The sequence below is a fragment of the Odocoileus virginianus genome, chromosome 7, assembly GCF_023699985.2.
Source record: "Odocoileus virginianus isolate 20LAN1187 ecotype Illinois chromosome 7, Ovbor_1.2, whole genome shotgun sequence".
Classification (NCBI taxonomy): domain Eukaryota; kingdom Metazoa; phylum Chordata; class Mammalia; order Artiodactyla; family Cervidae; genus Odocoileus; species Odocoileus virginianus.
The window spans coordinates 25,947,594-25,967,849 of record NC_069680.1 but is presented as its reverse complement, the minus strand read 5'-3'; the positions used below and the strand labels follow the sequence as shown (position 1 = coordinate 25,967,849).

Genomic DNA, 20,256 nt, shown 5'->3' with positions numbered 1-20,256 from the left:
TCACAATGGCCAGCGGCCAGATAAAACGTCCCCCTCGTGTCTACTGGAATAGCAACCCCCGTCCGGCAGGCAGAGGTGGGAACTCCCCAGTCACCAGAAGCACCTAAGTTTGGAAAAGGCTTCCCCAGGGGTGGCCACAGAATTCCTGCCCTGCGCGCGAAGCTGGGGTCGGGTTCCACAGCACCCTTGTGACTCTAAAACCCTAGTGCTGCTTCCACGGAGGACAGAATAAACCTGCACTGCTTTCTGGGAAGCAACTTGACAACACGCACCAAGAACCTCAAAAAATACACATCACCCGAAATGCCAGAAAGAGGCTGGTCACGGCCTTACTCGGAGAAAATCAGAAACAACCTACAGCTACAGGAGAGCCTGTAAGAAAAGTGATGGGAATAAGCTCACCACGGAGACGTCTACTTCTTATATGGAAGTGTTGGTCACTCAGTCACATGGGCCCCTTCGCGACCCCGTGGACTGTCGCCCCCCAGGCTCCTCTGTCCACAGGATTCTCCAGGCGAGAACACTGGAGTGGGTAGCCATTCCCTTCTCCAGGGGATCTTCCCAACCCAGGGATCGAACTCGGGGCTCCCACATTGCAGGCAGACTGTCTACCCTGAGCCACCAGGGAAGCCCTATTGTATGGAAAGTGGTTCACAAAATATTCGGTGAACGACTAAAATCAGGTGACGGAACTATGTCGAGTTAGATTCTGAAGCAGTGAACACACCCATGTGTAATGATTTCTGCAAAGAAAACTGCTTGGAAGGACACACACCAAAATGCCGACTGCTGTTTCCTCCTGCGGTGGAACTGAAAACGCTGTTTTCCTCTTTTCACTCATCTGTATTCAACAGTTTTTCTTCAATAAAGATGCATTGTCTTGGTGATAAAAGAGGTTAAGAGAAATAATCAACACAGTGTTTTAAAAGAGGCGGTGAGGCCCAGGCTGCAGACTCGGACAAACATGCTGGTGAGAAAATGACAAGTTGACAGACTGCTCCACAACCAGAGGTGTGGGGCCCAGACGCGAGCCCAGGCCCTCTCGAGCCTGCTTTCACTGCTCGGGCGTCCGTCTCCTCGGCACAGCCCATCAGCCCTGGGCCGTGTCCTGTGACAATGACCGAAACTCGGCACGGCCACCCTGATCTCCAGGGGTCTCCTCTGTAGTGACCCACCCCTGCCCCCGGCCACTCCCAGCCACTCACAAGGAAGCTTGACCAACCAGCTGAAGACCAGGTCTCTGCTCAAAAATTATCAAAAGACAGGGATGACGAAACAAAGGAAGAAAGCAAGAAAAGGAGAGGGAAGGAAGAAGGAGCCACACTGCGTCCACCCCATGCCCACCCTTCCCAGCTTCTCTGCTGATTCCTTAAGCCAGAGAGACCCACGGAACACTGCCCGGAGTGGCTGGAAACGACTCCCCCCCAGCCGACTTACCCTTTTCCCAGTGAGAAAAGCACGGGGTTTTCCAGCTCCATGAGCACCTGGAAAGCTTTATTCATGTTTCGATAAGAAAAGTCTTCTCCGGCGTCTGCAATTACGACACAGTTTGGGTTGGACGTGTCGATCTGATCAAATTCCGAACGGACTCCTGGAAAGAGGGAGAGAGAAGGGTTCGATCCCTGGGTCAGGAAGATCCCCTGGGGGAGGGCATGGCAATCCACTCCAGTATTCTTGCCTGGGAAATCCCATGGACAGAGGAGCCTGGTGGGTTACAGTCCATGGGGTCACAAAAGAGTTGGATATAACCGAACAGCTTAGGAATAACCACCACCACCAAAGTCTGCAAGTGACTTTGAGATGCATCAAAAAGATAAAGATGGATAGATGGATGCAGGGATGGGGAGACGTATAATGAAGAAAACATAGCAAAATGTCATTGGTAAAGTCAAGGTGAAGGGCAAACAAATATTCCAAATAAAATTCTTTCAGCTTTGCCATCTGTTTGAAAATCCTTATAACAAAAGTTGGGAGGGGGGGTTGGAATTCATCAACAATAAAACCTGAAAAAGATTCAAGGTCTGAAAAGACAGGGACACCTGTGCAAAACACAGATGCAAGAGTACAGGTGACGAAGGGCATCTGGCTTCTCCCACAGCTTCTCGAGTGCCAACATCTGCCTGTTGGACTCACTGATGAAAGACGTCTTCAAGGGGAACACTGAGTTTCCCTCTCATCTCTGGTAGGTACACCCCAACCCGTCCCTCTGCCCCTGCCCCGGGGAGGGGAGGATTTTCTCTCTTAAATCTTTCTGTTACTTTAAGGACCTGTTCTAAAGACACTGGCAAGGATCCCAGATCACAGAGGAAGCATTTCGAGAAAAACAATTTCTAAAGGCTGGGCATCTCGCCCTCGACTGGCGCCAGAGCTGTGGACTTGGCCTCCAGACCTTCAGGGAGCTCTCTCCATTTCTGGGAGGCCCCTACCCCTGTCCGGGGGAAGAAAAGCGTGCTTGCCTCTGCCACAGGTTTGTAAATGACAACGTTGTTTCTGTGCAACGACAGAAAAGTGTCCTAAATTCCGAAGCATGTACTGTCTCTTCTTTTTAAATATTCAGGAGGCACCAGGTAATACTGTTCTTTCTTCTTCATTTCAGCAAAACTCCCAGCTGAGGGTCAAAGGGACTCTGTCCTTGCCTTCAGACTGATGTTAGCAAGTAAACCTGTGCCATTAGCCAGAGCATGGGGCTGGTTTTCACAAATACAGTTCCGAAACCTACAGACCTAGCTTTGCATCTATTCTGTTTGTCTGTCTGTCTGTCTCTCTCTCTCTCACACACATAGACACAGACCCCAGAGGCTAACATCTTGCCCCACTTGACAATTTCCTGCCACCTTGCTCCAACCTGGATCACAGAAAACAGACTCAGAGTTTTCCTGCCTCCAAGGAGACATATAGACCCTGCCTCTGACCACCACCCCACCCGACCCCAATCCCCAGGCCCGGGATGATGCCAGGATGGATGGGGCCAGGGTCCCAGCAGGGAGCCCCTGGGTTCCACCCCAAGGCCCACAGGTCTAAGAAGGGCCAGGTGCCCCCTCTGTGTCCTCCCCAGCCCCCAGCTGGAAAGGGGGTGCCTTCACCCCGCCTCTGAGGCCTAGGGGGCCTACCGTCATGGACGAGCAGGTGTGGCCGCAGGCCTCGCTGTTTCAGGATCAGGCAGGCGGCGGGGGCCGGGGCGGTCACCTCGCCCTCGGAGACGTCGAAGCCCAGCCGTCGCAGCAGCCCCACCAGGTCCGCCCGTGACTTCTGTGACTCGTTGGTGCAGAACCTGACCTTCAGTCGGGACCGCTTCAGTCTGCAGAGGGGAGAGAGGCGGTGGGGGGCTGTCAGCAGGCAGCCCGGCCGCCTGGGGAAGGGCCTAGACGGGTGCTTCTCTGGGGGAAAACAGTCCAGAGCAAGCCGGGTCTCCACGGGCCCCTGAGCTGGGCCTCAACAGCCTCGCCGGACCCTGGGGTTTCCGAGCTGAAGACCCTTCTCATCCTCGCTGAGCTCGGCACACCTGAGACGCCCCGAGTTCCCATGTGACCTCCGCTTCTGCCTGGGACGGGGCCATGCCGCTTCACCCGGGACACATCTCCTCTTCACACGAGCCAATCCGCCCACCTCCTGGGGCCCACTCGACACCTCCCCGCCCCACCCCGCACCGCTCAGCCTGGTGGAGTTCCCCTCTGAGCAGCCCGGCCACCCCTCTGGGCCCTCCCGCCACAGTGAGCATCTCCACTGAGCATCTGAGCTGACCCGAGTATCCACGTTTCCCCAAAATGCAAAGGCCGAGGGGTCACAGGCCGACGTGTGCCATCACGCCGCTGTCACTGAAGACAGGCCTGCCAGACGGAGTCATCGGGCGCACGGGTGAGCTAACGGGACGGGAGCCGAGGATGCCCGCGGCGTCGGCCGCTCCGAGAGCCCGTCCGGGCCCACAGGAGGCCCTGCAGCCCCGCTGCACCCGGGCCAGCTCTGCGAAGGCAAAGTCACAAAAGCGGGTGCCCAGAGAGAACCCAGGGAAATAACACCGAGCCCTTCGCCGACAGCGACTGAGCCCCTACTCACGGGCCGGCGGGGCTGGGCACTTGGACACGCCGCGGTGCCCGCGGGCGGGCCCTCTGACCCCGGAGTCCTCGGCCGGTGCGTGAGGCAGGAGACCGCACACAGGAGGGGCACAGGGGTCAGGACGAGAGAGGGGACGGGAAGGACCAAAGAGGTGAGGACACAGGACGGCCAGGGAGCGTGGGCAGGTCAGGCGGCCTCCCCGCAGAGGAGACGGCTCTGGAGCTGAGACTGGAAGGGAAGCCAAGAGACAAAGGAGCAGGGACCCCCAGGAGGAGGGGGCCCTGCAACAGTTGGCGCTGCGGGCGAGGCCAGGCCTCGAGCGAGGGGGTCAATGGGCCGGCTACCCGGCCTGGTCCTGAGCACACGGCCCTCCCTGGATGAACCCCGGGCCATGGCGTGGGGGCCCTCAGATTTGGCATCTGCTGAGAGCGTGGGATGGGCCGTGGAAGACACCAGGCCGCCAGTCAGGAGGTCCAAGAAACCCCAGGGAAAAGGGGAAGGGCCTGTCCAGCGTCCCCTTCTCCGACCCTCTGGGTGGTGCTGCCCGACTCTGCCTGTAGCCTGCTTTTCTTTCTGACGCTAACCCGTATCTCCAATCATTGCATGTTTGCGTTTGTTCAGCGTCTCTCTCCCGGACTCACGAGCTCCATGAGGTTAGGAATGAGGTCTGAAGGGTGGGCCCACGGCAGGCCCCTGACAAGCCTTTGCTGAATGACTGGGTGATGGCAAGTCCAGATGACGTCTGGTGAGGGGCACCCTGCCTTGGGACCACACCTACTACATCCCCTGAGGGCGTCCCGAGCCTGCAGCCGCCTCACTTCACCCCACTCGGTGGTGAAGACACGCATTCCCACATTACGGTGAGCCTCCAGACCCGCCAAGCGCCGGAGCCGACAGGCGAGACCTGGGAAGAAATGTTTGGTCTTACTGATCGCGGGGCGAACAAATGCAGACGGAGAGGCTGACAATGTCGTATGATCAGCAGCCCAGCTTTCAGTCCTTTCTCAGTATTTGTCTTTCCTAATCAGGGGGTTATGAATTATCAATTACGCTTAGTGGTTAATTGCCCTTCATAAAGACAGCTTTTGTATTTTTAAATTAGGCAGTTAATATATTGTAACTAATAGCATCACCTTGTATATTATGGGCAGATCTTCCACTGATTGGCGCCTGGAATGTGTGATCTGCACCCAAGTTAATGGAGCAGTTGAGGGAAGAAGGTGGCGGGTGCCGGGGGACTAATTATTGCTAATGGATTACGATGTGACCTTCTCAGAACAGTGAGCAATTGGTGTGACGGTGAGATGACAGGACCTCGCAGCTGCTATTCCAAACACAGCTCTGATGCCCATGAAACACAGGTAAACAACAGAACTCACTGCAGACAGTTCTCCGCCGACACACGACGTACGTTTACTGAAGACGCACTGCTTTAAAATCAAAAGTACTCAAATGGAGAAAGTAACATGGAAACCTCTACACTACCATATGTAAAACAGATAGCCAGTGGGAATCTGCTATATGACTCAGAGAGCTCAACCCGGGACTCTGTGACCACCTAGAGGGGTGGGACGGTGCAGGAGGTGGGAGAGAGGTCAGACGGAGCGGACACGTGTACACCTGTGGCTGATTCACGTTGTTGTATGGCAGAAACCAAAATGATATTGTAGTTATCCTCCAATTAAAAATAAAATGAAATTACTAGTTTGGGGACTGAATCAGCCCCCGGACGTCGGTGGGAAACGCTTGGGGAAGGCCCCTCACTGCTGGTCTGTCCTGTCCCTGACCACACCCTCTTTTCACTTTCTGGTATGAGCCCCAGGTCCTCTCTTCATTTTTCTTAATTACTAAGAGTAACAAAAGTACTGGTTGGATGGATGCGTGCATGCTGAGTCGTGTCTGACTCTTCGCAACCCTTCGGACTGTAGCCTGCCAGGCTCCTCGGTCCATGGGATTCTCCAGGCAAGAATACCAGTGTGGGTTGCCATTTTCTCCTCCAGGGGATCTTCCTGACCCAGGGATAGAACCATCGTCTCCTGTGTCTTCTGCATTGTAGGTGCATTTCTTTTTTTTTTACCACTGAACCATCAAGGAAGCCCTAAAGTATTATTCATTATTATTAAAAATAGTAAAGGATGAATATGTTACGTTCAGCCTTGCCTTGGGGGTAAGTATCAGGGACCTGATGTCATCCTCACCCCTTGAGGGCAGAGCCCCCTATGGACACCCTGTATCCCCCGAATGCACCCCCAGGGCCAGGAGCCTGGAGTGCAGAAGGCTCTAAGCACCTGCCATATTGAGTCTGTGAGCTATGGAGGCAAGAACCAGGAGCCCAGTCCCAGGGATGAGAAAACAGGAGCTCCGGGAGGCAGACACCTGAGAAGGTCACCCCGCCCTCCATCTCGTAGGCTGACCCCCTCAGGAGGTAAATGAAGGTTAGGAGAGGATGGAAGGGTGGGGCTGTGATGCGACAGGATCACAGCCACAGATGCCAGGGATGCCTCTGCGACCACAGAGAGAAGGCCACGTCAGGGCACAGCTGAAGGGGGCCGCCTAGCAAGCTGGGAAGAGGGCTCCCCCCCCACCAGAAACCCAGCCTAGAGGCGCCTTGATCTCAGACGCCCAGACTTCAGGACTGGGGGCAGATAAACCTCTGTCGCTGAGCCCCCCACGCTTGTGGTACTCCGGTTCCGGCAGACTAAGGCCGTGGGGGAACCAAAGCCTTGGCGACTCTTGGAGGGGTTGCTGCTAATATCAGATTCAGCCTTGGACGGCCTGGAACACACGAACCCAAAGTCAGGAGAGCGGGAGCCAGGTGTAGCTTCAGGGCCGCGAGCCCCAGGGACGCTGGCACCGGGCTGGGCCTGGCTCCAGGACAGGCCAGGCCATCCCCGACCCCCAACACCCCAGGACCCTGAGGACAGAGGGCCTACCGCAGGGCCCCGGCAGCCAGAGTGGGGCTCCGGCCGGACGTCCCCTCTGAGACCACAGCCACGTCCTCAGTCTGCTGCGCCTCCCCGGACCCCCCCCGCCCCGAGCAGGTGGGGACTTGCCCCTACTTCCCATGGGCGCACCGGCTCTTTGAACTGACCTTTACCTCCTCCGAGAGGCCGGACAAGCTCTGAGTGACAGCGTCGCCTGATGCCATTACCGAGCATCACATGAGCGGGTCCCTTGCAAATCACCTTGGACCTCACACATCTGCTAGCTGTCGGCATCTGCCAGGGGCGCTCACCCGAAAATAATGGAAACCCTCTCATTATCGCTCGGGAGCAGGTACAGCGCTGGGACGATTACTGGACATCCTGGCTGACCTTGGCACAGCTCCACCGCCCAGTGCCCTCCGGGCTCACCAGAGAGGAGCTGGACAGCGGCAAGGAGGCTGCCCTGGGTAAGGCCCCTCCAAGCTCAGTCCCCACCCAGCCCCCGCCACCTCTCACCTTCATCTGACCCCGAAGGCCCTCGCATCACCCTGAGTCTTTGCTGTCACCCACCCCCTATAGCAAATCCTACGCGTCCTTCAAAGCCTGGTTCGTATGTCCCTTCCTCCAGGAAGGCCCCCAGACTTCTCTCCCCGCCCAGGCGGAGTCTGTCCTCTTTCCTCTCGCCTTTCACAGCTCCAGAAGCACAGCAGAGCTTTTCTGTGAGACCCACTTAAGGGACCCAAATTCTCATGGAACCAACTCATTTTAGCACCCAGAGAACCTCGGGAGGGCTCACTGCCAATCCTGCCCATGGGCAGCACTGCTTCAGCGTCTGTTAGGTTTACGGTTGGGGCTGGGGTTGGGGTTAGGGTTAGGGTTAGGGTTAGGGAAAGCACAGTGGAGCCTGATGAGTCCAGATGGGTAGATGGGAGGACGGGCCTTTGCACAGGGATGCAGGGCAAGTCATGCCTTCCTGCAGCCAAGGGACAAACGCATGAGACGCTCTAATGCTGAGCGGGAGGCCAGGAGGTCAAGGAGCGACCCAGAGGGGCTCCAGGGTCTGATGACTATGGGCTGTGGCACCTCCACAAGCTACTTCTTCTCCCTGGGGCCCAGTTTCCTCATCCAGAAGATGGGATGATAACAGCCTCACGTGCTGAACCTCCAGGGAGATATTCGAGGTGCCAGCTTGGGCCTGGCCCATGGTCAGAGCTCGCTCAGGGTGTGCGGAGAACATCGGCCAGTAAGTGGCCAGCAGACAGGCTCCCCAATCTCGTTCCCGGCCCCGCTCCCTGCCCCCACTGCCCAGAGCAGGCGGGCCCTCCCCCACCACACTCTAGCCACCCCATCACCAAGCAGAGAGGCCCCCCATGGCGGGCAGGCCCTCCCGTCTGCTGCTCCTACCACCTGGGCCTCCCAGGAGCAAGGGCTGGGTCCTACTGATGGTGGAGGGGTGGGGGGTGTGGGTGGGGTCTGGAAGACCAGGCTGATGGTGACTCCAAACCTTACTCCCACCCCAAGGAGAAGGACTCCTCACAGGATGGTGAAGGAGAGAAGGCCTCAAGCTGGGTGGGCTCCTGGGTGGGTAGGGAAGGCAGCAGGCTGGCAGGTCAAACCTGAAGCGATAAACGAGGGTAGAGGATGGTGACTCCTCCCGACCACAGAGAAAGCAGGGTCCACGTCCTCTGATTTACATGCCCCTGGGCTGGTCTTCATGGAACAACAGACTGGTTCCAAATCGGGAAAGGAGTACATCAAGGCTATACACTGTCACCCTGCTTATTTAACTTACATGCAGAGTACATCATGAGAAACGCTGGGCTGGAGGAAGCACAAGCTGGAATCAAGATTGCCAAGAGAAATATCAATAACCTCAGATATGCAGATGACACCATCCTTATGGCAGAAAGTGAAGAAGAACTTAAGAGCCTTTTGATGAAAGTGAAAGAGGAGAGTGAAAAAGTTGACTTAAAATGAAACATTCAGAAAACTAAGATCATGGCATCCGGTCCCATCACTTCATGGGAAATAGATGGGAAAACAGTGGTAACTTTCTTTTTGGGGCTCCAAAATCACTGCAGATGGTGTTGCAGCCATGAAATTAAAAGACGCTTCCTCCTTGGAAGGAAAGTTATGACCAACCTAGGCAACATATTAAAAAGAGAGATATTACTTTGTCAACAAAGATCTGTCTAGTCAAGGCTATGGTTTTTCCAGGTTTCATGTATGGATGTGACAGTTGGATTATAAAGAAAGCTGAGCACCGAAGAATTGATGCTTTTGAACTGTGGTGTTGGAGAAGACTCTTCAGAGTCCCTTGGACTGCAAGGAGATCCAACCAGTCCATCCTAAAGGAGATCAGTCCTGGGTGTTCATTGGAAGGAGTGATGCTGAAGCTGAAACTCCAATACTTTGGCCCACCTGATGCAAAGAGCTGACTCATTTGAAAAGACCCTGATGCTGGGAAAGATTGAGGGCAGGAGGAGAAGGGGACGACAGAGGATGAGATGGTTGGATGGTATCACCAACTCAATGGACATGAGTTTGCATAAGCTTCGGGACTTGGTGATGGACAGGGAGGCCTGGTGTGCCATGCGGTTCATGGGGTCACAAAGAGTTGGACATGACTGAGCGACTGAACTGAACTGAACTGGGCTGGTCTTCACAAGAGCTGTGTGAGGTCCACAGGCCCACCCCGGGCTGAAGTCTCTACCAGGGACCATCTCCACATCCAGTGACCTGGAGCCCTGCCCTGAGACAGGAGAAACAGACCAGAAGGGAAGGAAGGTGGGGGAGGAGAAGAGCATGTCCCCCACATCCCCGCCTCCCTGACCCACACTGCCTGCTCTGTGCCCCCATCCCAGGGGCCACAACTCAAGACACTATTTGGTGGAGAGAAGCCCCTGTTTCTATCAAAAATGGCCACAGCTGCAGATAAATGAATCTCTGTGGTTCGGTTTTCCAAGAGAAGGAAAAGACAACCACAACACCCTGGGGGACACTCATTATGAATTGAAACCTGGGCGGCAGTGCCCAATCAAGACCCTCAGAGAATAGGAGTCCCCATTGCCCCATCTCTCGGCATTCAGATCTTTGTTACGTGGCGGGGCTCCGCGGCAGTGCCAGCCACTGTCTGACATTGAGATCTGTGGCTGCTTCCCTTTTAGAAAGCCACGGAGACGGACCGCACACATTCGGAAAACTGAAACATGCAAAGGGCCTATTTGTTCTAAGGACTCGCTATTTTATCATAGGGAGTTTTTATATTTTCATATTTTATCATGTTTTATCATGGGAGCCCAAGCGCAGAGCAGGGGCAGTCCTGCAGCAGAGAAATCCAGTCATTTAAAAAAAAAGAAAGGAAAGGAGGGAGGTGGTGGGGAGAGGGAGTAAGAAAGAGAAAGAATGAGGGAGGGAAGAAGGAAGGAAGAAGGGGGAAAAAAAGAAAAACACCGTCATCCTAGCACACCAAGGGGCAGCCGCCGTTGATTCTGGAGGAGCCCGACCCAGCTCCCCATGTGCCCAGATGAACGGGCATCAGCTCGGGGCCAGGCAGCTGCCCTCCAGCTGCAGCACTGACAGAAGGGCTTCTGCCTCTTGAGAAGGGGGTCTGGCTTCCCAGCTGGGGTCCCGGACCTGCACTACGCACATGCCCCTGGCCCAGGCATCCCTGGGCCAGACTCAGGGGTCTGAAATCCCAGCCATGAAATGGGGTCACACCCAGCCTTCCAGGTCTTCGGGGGGGAGGGGCACAGCGGGCCCAAGAGGAGCCCTACCGCGTGCTGACATCGCCAGGGCGCCGTGAACACAGGGGCGCCGGGAAGGCCTTTGCCAGGAGCACTAGCTGGGCCAGCTGCAACTCCCCCTTCTGTCCACCAGAGCAGGCCTTTCGGCCAGCCTGTGACGACCAGCTGCAGGGTCCCTGGAGGTCCCTACCCACTCTCCAGCTGGCCCTCTGCTGAGCACAGTGTCGTTAAGAGTCCAGGCAAGAAGCGGGAGTCCAAAGTCTGGACGGAGAGAAGAGAGAACACAGAGGCGGTGACGCATGCAGGTGGCCCTGGCTGAGCCTCAGTGTGGGCCAGCCAGCCACTGACCTCAGGGGGACAGCGGAGAAGGAGGGGGACAGTCAAACAGATGTCGGGCAAGCCCAGAGCCAGGGTCCTTACGAAACAAGTGGCACACCTTCCCCGCCCGGGGCTGGGGCTGGGGCTGCCCCCCCCCCCCCAGCCCCGGCCCCCCTTGCCATCCAGTGAGTTCTCGCTCTGACTTGCCTGAGCCTCTGAGCTCTGATCAGAGAGCCACTCCGAGCTCACGGCATCGCTTTACTAGTTACTGATAAATGAAACTTAGAATCAGATGCATGGGAATCCGCAAAGCAGAGAAGACTTGGAGACTGTCCAGTCTAGTGGTTCCTTTCACTGAGGGGGGAGACCGAGGCCCAGAGGGACACGAGCTGCTTAAAGGACATGTTTTCAGGAGCCAAGGGGTCTGTGGACCACTCCCTAGCCTCGCACGGCCAGCCGCCAGTCAGCTCTCCCCTGATGTGGCCACTGGCTGGGCACAGGCTGGGCGCTGCAGGGAACAGCAGCCGGGTATTCTTGGGTAAGGGGGCCTCAGCTCGGGAAGCAGACACATCCACAGCACCTCCACCAGCCCGTCCCTGTGTGAAGCCAAGGCTTGCCACCTAACCCTCTCCCACCTCAGTGTCCGCCTCTGTAAAATGGGCCACCGGCAGAAGCCACTTGACAGGACTGTTCTGAAGCACATTGCAAAAGCTCCATGAGTGACGATAACAAAGACAACCTCACCTCTGGCAGGCCTAGGGCTGGGTACCGGGGACATTCAGGCCCTCGAGGCAGGCAGCTGGACAGGAAGCCAGATGCTCAGGGCACCTGGGACTGCAGATGGAGACAGCAGGTGAGCTGGGGCAACTGATAAGAAAGAGGGCAAAGGTCAACCAGCCAAGGGAGCTGGGAGTGAACTGGGGCTGGCTGTCCTGCCAGATGTCCCGTGACACCCAGGCTGGACAGCCCCAAGGGCAGTTACAACAGCTCCCAGGAATGAAACGGGACGCACAGAAAGCCTAAGGAAATTGCCGGAGGCCACATTACAGCCACACGCTGGGCTGGGACTTGGACCTAGGTCCCCACCCGCCAGAGCGAACTCCAACCTTCTTGGGGGGTGTGGCACCTGCCCGGGCAGGGGTGCTGATCCCCGCTCTCGGAGCAAGTCCCAGCCCCGCCCCCCTCCATTCAGGCGCTGAGCGGGACTGTTCACAAGAAGGAAGCCCCTCTGGCTCAGGAAGATTAAACTGTAGACGTTATGCAACAAGCATTGGGCCTGGGAGGGGAGCACTGTGCGCTCAGTCCCCCAGGGCCCCCAGCTCTGAAGTCAGCCCGTGACATCAGCAGCACGGCCACGGGGCATTCCGGACAAACGCCCCTGTCCAAGGTCCAGGCTGACTCAGCGGAGCTGTTTCTGGCGTAAATGAACTCAGAACAAGTGGCCTGTCCCCTCTGAGAGCCTCAAGAGCCCCTCCGGCAGATGCTGGGCTACACCTCGGGGATGGGGCAAGGAGACACAGGGAGCCACCTCCACTTGGCTGAGGGTCTGATGGAGCGAGTGGGGTGGGGTGGTGCTGACCCTCAAGGAAGCCGAGCTGCAGACAAGCCCCCTGGCCCTGGTCCTCGGGCCCTAAGGCCTGCGGGGCGGGGCCTGACTTTTACAGGGTCGCAGGGCTGGTGTGCGCATTTGGGAGCACTGGCCACGGGTCTCTGAGTCCTGGGTGGCAATTGCTTTATGAGGCTGCCCAGCCAAGGCGGCCCTGCTTCCTTCCGCCGCAGCCGAAAAGGCTGGGTTGAGGGGGGACCTCGCAGCTGTGCTTTAGTGCCCGAGACAGGATGCAGTAAACGCCCCCCTCCCCAGCTTTCACATGCAGATGCCTCGGGGCTCCCTTTGTGCGGCGCAGCCCCTGCTGTGCCACGCCCTGCCTCTGAATGGCTCCCCTCGGGGAGCCCAGCTGCCCAAGAATGGACTCCAATAAAGGGCCTGCTGGGGGCCCCAGGCCGGTTACAGATGTCCCGGGACCACGCCCACCACAAGCCCCGGGGCGGTGAGCGGGCCCCACCTGGCCCACCCTGCAGCTCCAGGAGGCCTGGACCTCCTGCTCTCCCATCTGGGATGCCACTGGCCCAGAGGACAGACCCAGAGCCCAGCTTACACGTCACTGGTTCCACGTGGCTGGGCTCCCCGACCTCGGCTCCCATCTCCCTGTTGGTTCAGTCTCTCTTCCCCACACTTGCCTTCTGGGCACTGGGAGCAGGGACTTCCATCTGCCCCACTCACTGCCCCTTTCCCAGGGCCTCCAGCTGTGTTTCTAGCATGAAAGAACGTGAAAGGGAAAGTGTGGGTCGCTCAGTTGCATCTGACTCTTTGTGACCCCATTTGCTCCTCTGTCCATGGAATTCTGCAGGCAAGAATACTGGAGTGAGTAGCCTTTCCCTTCTCCAGGGGATTTTCCCAACCCAGGGATTGAACCGAGGTCTCCTGCATCTGCAGGCGGATTCTTTACCAACTGAACCACCAGGGAAGCCTAGTATAAAGAAAAGTGAGAAGTGAAAGTCGCTCAGTCGTGTCTGACTCTTTGCGATCCCATGGAGTATATAGTCCATGGAATTCTCCAGGCCAGAATACTGGAGCGAATAGCCATTCCCTTCTCCAGCGGATCTTCCCCACCCAGGGATCGAACCCATGTCTCCCACATTGCAGGCAGATTCTTTACCAGCTGAGCTACCAAAAAGAGCACTTGACAAATATGTGAAGGAAGAAATGAACAAGTGCATCTTTGATGAGAAGCCATGAAGTACTGCAGGGAAAACTGGGGCTTGGAGTCGGGTGGATGGGGCTTCGGGGATGCGGAGGAGGTAGTCCTGGCTCAACGACTTTTTCCATTTGTGCCAGTTTCTGAAACTCTCTGAGCCTCAGGCTCTGCTTTGGAATGGGCTGATTGTGAAGGTAGCTTGTGTGGTCAAACGTCCACCTGGGACATCGCAGGCCTCCCGTCCATCACCGGTGATGCTATTATTGTGGTCCATATTGTCTTAAAAGGACTTCCCTGGTGGCTCAGTGGTAAAGAATCTGCCTGCCAATGCAGAAGACTCAGGTTCCAACCCATGGCAACCCACTCTAGCATTCTTGCCTGGAGAATCTCACAGAGAGAGAAGCCTGGCAGGCTAAAGTCCATGGGGATGCAGAGTCGGACACAACTTAGCGACTAAACAACATCATCTTACAAAGCAGAGCCGATACTCCCCATGTGCTCTGTGTCCCCCAAAAGGTGGGAATTTTTTCAAAAGCTGAGGACACCTGTCACCACCGACAGCTAGGAAGAGGAGTGGCGAGTTGCTTCCCCCGCTCCGGGGTTTCCAGACAGAAGGTGCTGTTTGGGGACCCATGGCTCCACCGTCAGGGAGGCAAACACCCCCCAGGGTCCCGGGGACCCCATCACTGCTGGGGCTCTGCTCTCACCCCAGGAACTTCCTCTGAGCTCCCTGTGACTTCAAAGCCAGCCTCGCATATCAAGGAGCCCAGAGAAGGCAGGGTATGGCTGCAAAACAACTACAAAAAGTGATGCAAGCCCAGCGGTCTCCACCGAGGTCAGCAGGGCAGGGCCCACTCACCTGGAGAGCCAGTTCTTGGCTCAGGCACTACGAGAGGAAAAGAGTGTCCCCAAGTCTGACATCCCCAGGGACACTCCAGGAGTCAGCAGGTTTTACTGGGGAGAGGATCCACACACACTCGCCGCCAGGAGGGTCTGGACACGGGGCTTCGGCAGCCCCCATAGGAGGACAGGGGCCGCTCCCTTGGGCCTGAGTGTGACCAGCTGGCCATGGGAGGTCTCGGCCTGAGTGGAGGGGCCTAGTCTTTAGAGAGAAAAGGATCTCGAGCCAGAGGGTGCTGCAGTGTGGGGTGGGGGAGCCAGGTTCTGTGGATGCTGGGCTGCTAAGGGGCTGGCCAGGGGAAAACCCAACCAAAGTCTGTGTAACTGGGAGCACGGGGGTGAGGTGGGCGGAGGGAGAGAAGGGGCCGCACAGGTCCCTTGGGAAGGCCCTGGTGGGTGGGGAAGAGTTGTGGGGATGTGGTGTGGTCCTATGCCAGGGGGCCGCAGGGTGGTTCAGATCTCCAGGCCTCTTTCTCCAGGCCCCTGGGCAGCAGGATGGTCAATTGCACGAAACAATCCTGTGCTCTATGGGGAAGGCACTTCCCTCTTGCAGCTGGGATGCATTTGAGGACTATTTGTATAGCCTGTTATCATATGGCTGCTAGATTGATACAGTGTCACTGCTACCAAAGACACTCCAGTTAGACAAATCAGTTGAATTAAAGCAGGCCAAGACAAAAGGAGGCTTCCCTGGTGGCTCAGATGGTAAAGCGTCTGCCTGCAATGTGGGAGACCTGGGTTCGATCCCTGGGTCAGGAAGATCCCCTGAAGAAGGAAATGGCAACCCACTCCAGTACTCCTGCCTGGAAAATACCATGGACGGAGGAGCCTGGTAGGCTACAGTCCATGGGGTTGCAAAGAGTTGGACACAACTGTGGGACATCACTTTCCTTTCCTTTAAGACAAAAACCTCCCGGAGGTCTGTTGGGGGAGACACTAGTCCAAACCCTCCGTGGTTAACGGAGCAGGGATCAACCCCCTTAGAGTCATACCCGGGGGGTGGGAGGCAGACTGTGGGACAGTGCCTCGGGGGAGGGGAGCATCACCCAGGGAGGCTGCTGGAGAGAAGACCCCGTCCTTTTCCAATACCCATGTCTCCCTCAGAGGACCCTACGCTCAGGTCCAGCACAGAGAGTAGGAGTGGAGCAGACCTAGGTTCCCGTGGTCCCTGGGCCATCCCAGCAGAGACCTGGCGAGCCCTGAGCCACAGTGGCTTCAGCTGATCGAGGGAGATAACAGCCGCCTCCCAGCAGTAGGGGATAGAGCAACACGGACACGGACGCCCAGCACAGAGGAAGCGCTCCCTGAAGGATCCCTGGAGCCACTGACCCAGGAAGGGTGCACCCAGACCCACGCTACTGGCTGGAAAGCAAGGGCTCACAATCAGCCCGACCTCCTCCAAGGCCGCTGCTGAAGCCACTCTGTGCTCCCTGGCAGACGGTGGATGGATGGGACTGAGGCTCTCTCCATATCCTTGACCTCCTTTACATCTCAGGTTTCTAGAAGCAAAAACGACCTTGCGAAGATGCCAAGGACTCAAAAACCCATGTGTTTGTAAGGATTGGAGCCACAGGGACTCTCACATACACCACTTTGGGAAATGGCCCGACAGCATCTTCTAGCGACGATTATAGGCCTATCTCAGGGTCAGCAATTCCACCCCCGGGTCTGTACCCAGCATAAACGCATCCATGCATTCACCAAAGACATGTTCTAGAATGTTCGTGGCAGCACTATTGAAAATAACTGAAAATGGGAAACTATACCCACCTCAGGAGAAGAGATGAGTATTTTTCTTTAATGTAAAGATGCTTTTAAGTGGTCCTGATTTTAAAATAATTAAAAGCACATACAACCGGAATTCCTATATGAACGTGGGAAGTGAGATTTAAATGGCACACTCCTGGGGTCTATTGAGAGCTAAGCACTGCATCAAGAGCCATCATGGCACCTGCCTGCACCCCACTCTGGCCCCTCTCCATCCCATCAGGTGCTGCAGTCCAACACCGGAGTTGTTCTCCACTTCATCTTCTCCCTGGACCCCACAATACCCCATACATCCAGTGGTCCAAGGTCCCATTGGTCCTGCTCCCAGAAGGTCTCTTGAGTTCACCCCCCTACTCTTCATCTCCACCCGCTAGCCCACACCCCTTCATGTCTCCCTGGACCTCACAAGGATCTCGCAGCAGCCTGCTTCCCTGTTTCCTCTGGAGCCCTGCCGTCTGCCCCACCAACACCTACTTCTGCACTTTGCAGACAGAGTTCTTCTTAAAAGAGTTGGTGGGGGTGGGGGTAAGGAAATGTGGCTTTTTTTCCAGCTTTATTGAGACAAAATTCAGAAAATACTCTTTTTTTTTGGTATCCTGAACAAGAAAATACATCCACGTGGTTCAAAAATGTGTAAAAATGTTTCTATACCAAGTTAGCCAGGGAAGAGTCTTGTTCCCACCCCCTTCCTACAACCACCCCAGCTCTTCACATAGTGAAGTTTTTCCCTCCAGCTTCTTTATGCAAACCTACCAGCAGGAATACATGCTTGCATTCCTACCTTTTCTACCCTAAAGACAGCACAGAGCACGTCCTGTCTACATGGGACCCCTACATGGCAGGGGTGCTCATTCTTTTTTATACAGCACAGAACTTCACTGATAGACTGAGGCTGTCACATTCCCCTTGTGATGGACAGCTGAGATGTTTCGAGTCTTTTGCTATCTCACAAGGCACTGCCACAAGCGCCCTCCCACCCATCTCATTTCTCATGTATAAGGCAGATGCTAATAGATAATGCCAAATGCATCTTCACAAGCAATGTAAGATAAAGAGTCTAGATTTTGAGGCAGAGCTAGAAAGTTCTTCTCCCACTCCAAGAGTTCAAAGGGAATCTCTCCTGTTTTCACTTGGTACTTGTATAAAACTAAACTGTTAGTTGCTCAGCCGTGTTCGACTCTGCAACCCCATGTTCTGTACCCTGCTAGGATCTGCCTGTAGTCTGCCAGGCAAGAATATCAGAATGGGTTGCCATTTCCTTCTCCAGGGTATCGTCCTGACCCAGAGATTGAAGCCGGGTCTCCTGCTCTGCAGGCAGATTCTTCACCATCTGAGCCACCAGGCAACCGGTACTTTCACTTTTTATATTTTAATTTCTTTAAAACATAAATCAGATCCCATGATACTCTTGCCTAAAATCTTCAGTGACTTTCCCCTGCACTCAGGATGGAATCCAAACAGCTCTGCCCGACTCTCCAGGCCTGCTGCAACCAGGCTCTGCCACCCACCAGTCCTCGCCCGTCAGTTCTGTGAATGGGAACCTGCCACGCTCTCTTCTTCAGGTTCTGAAGCCACTGTTCCCCCCAGCTGGAAGGCACTTCCTCCCTCCTTTCACCCTGATGACCCCTCTCACTTTCTGGTTCTGAGACGCCAACGGCGATTACAAAGCCCGGGGTCCAGAGGTGCCATCAGCAGTCCTGGCAGTGTCCTCGGTGCACAAGATTAACAGGCAAGATGCCCTCCTGCCATCTAAGCAGACGGTCAGTGCAGTCCAACCGAATCATAATACCGGCCACAAATGTAATTTAAAGTTTTCTGGTAACCATAATAACAAAGATCAAAAGAAGCAGGTGGAATTATTAAATATATTTTATTTAGCCTAACATATTCAAATTACTATAATTTCAAACATGTAACCAATACAAAATGATATAATGAACTTTTTACATTTTTCTCACTAAGTCTCTTTCTCACTTATATGCAAAGTATATCATGAGAAGTGCTGGGCTGGATGAAGCACAAGCCGGAATCAAGATTGCCTGAAGAGATATCAATAACCTCAGATACGCAGATGACACCACCCCTATGGCAGAAAGTGAAGAAGAACTAAAGAGCCTCTTGATGAAAGTGAAAGAGGAGAGTGAAAAAGTTGGCTTAAAACGAAACATTCAGAAAAGTAAGATCATGGCATCTGGTCCCATCACTTTATAGCAAATAGATGGGGAAACAATGGAAACAGTGACAGACTTTATTTTGGGGGGGGTTCCAAAATCACTGCAGATGGTGTTGCAGCCATGAAATTAAAAGACACTTCCTCCTTGGAAGGAAAGTTATGACCAACCTAGACAGAATATTAAAAAGCAGAGACATTACTTTGCCAACAAAGGTCCATCTAGCCAAAGCTATGGTTTTTCCAGTAGTCATGTATGGATGTGAGAGTTGGACTATAAAGAAAGCTGAGCACCGAAGAATTGATGCTTTTGAACTGTGGTGTTGGAGAAGACTCTTCAGAGTCCCTTGGACTGCAAGGAGATCCAACCAGTCCATTCTAAAGGAGATCAGTCCTGGGTGTTCATTGGAAGGACAGATGTTGAAGCTGAAACTCGAATACTTTGGCCGCCTGATGCGAAGAACTGACTCATTTGAAAAGACCCTGATGCTGGGTAAGACTGAAGGCGGGAGGAGAAGGGGACGACAGAGGATGAGATGGTTGGATGGCATCACCGACTCAATGGACATGAGTTTGGGTAAACTCTGGAGTTGGTGATGGACAGGGAGGCCTGGCATGCTGCAGTTCATGGGGTCGCAAAGAGTCGGACACGACTGAGCGACTGAACAGAACACTAAGTCTTTGAAATCCGTGTAGACTACACACTTAGCATATCTTAACTCAGACTAGCCCCATTCCAAGGACTCAGCAGCAAGCAGCAGGGGCTGCCCTGCTGGACAGTGGAGCAACTCTAACCAGCAGAGCCCCACGATCGCCCAGGGCCCGAAATGCCTCAGGGTTCTCCAGGTGCACGCAGTGGGGTCCTGGGGCCGGCCCTCTGCCTGCCCAGCGGGGCGGGGCCAGAGCAGCAGCAGGAGCTCCGCCCCGTCCCCCGCCCGCCCCCGGCCCGCTGCCCTCGGGACCCGGCTGAGCACAGCGCCCGGCGCCCAGCGGGACCCACTCACCTCGCCACCGCCTCCACGGAACCGGCGATCGCCGCACCACCGCCCTCACCACCGTCGTATAACACCCCAGAGATGTCCAGCAGCACCCCGCGCACGCCGGCCAGCCGCTCGCTCCACGCGGCCATCTCGGCCCTCCCCCGCTGCAGGTCGGGCCCTCGCGTCCCAACCGGCTGCGGACGCTGCGGCCGCGCTGGCCGCGCAAGGGCTCCTGGGAAGTGTAGTCCCAGTCCCTGCAGGGTGGGGGCGGGGCTACGCTGGAGGGGTGGGGCTACGGCTGGAGGGGTGGGGCTACGGCTGGAGGGGTGGGGCTACGGCTGGAGGGGTGTGGGAGGGGTGGGGCTGGCATGGGGCTGGGGTGGGCGAGGACCGGGGGAAAGCCAGGAAGACAAGTGCGCTTACTCCCCACTCCTGAAACAAGAGCCTTTTAACTGGAGATCCGCGGACAAAGGTCAGCAAGAGCCGAAAAGCAACCCCCCCGCCCCGGGAAATAGCCAACCCCCCTGAGAATTAGAGCAATGCAAGTTGGGACAAGGAGGCACCTATATAAAAGGTGAATGAGAACAGGAAAAGACTCTGGACGGTATTCCCACCCTCTGGCCAGACCGTAGTTCTAAAAGC

The 20,256-nt window shown here is 55.7% G+C and overlaps 1 protein-coding gene across 3 annotated transcripts in view; it reads right to left on the bottom strand.

Moving 5' to 3' along the window:
• Nucleotides 1–19,847, bottom strand: part of LHPP (phospholysine phosphohistidine inorganic pyrophosphate phosphatase) — a 122,915-nt gene extending 103,068 nt beyond the window's left edge. The window contains exons 1-3 of one of the 3 annotated variants that reach the window (XM_020900712.2): nucleotides 19,639–19,847; nucleotides 3,111–3,298; nucleotides 1,438–1,591 (exon numbers count right to left, since the gene is read on the bottom strand). In XM_020900712.2, coding sequence (XP_020756371.2) covers nucleotides 1,438–1,591; nucleotides 3,111–3,298; nucleotides 19,639–19,763 — 467 coding nt within the window. In that variant the 5' untranslated portion in view covers nucleotides 19,764–19,847. The remainder of the gene's footprint in view (nucleotides 1–1,437; nucleotides 1,592–3,110; nucleotides 3,299–19,638) is intronic. The other 2 variants (XM_020900714.2, XM_020900713.2) reach the window with 2 other exon arrangements.
• Nucleotides 19,848–20,256: the final 409 nt, after the last annotated feature.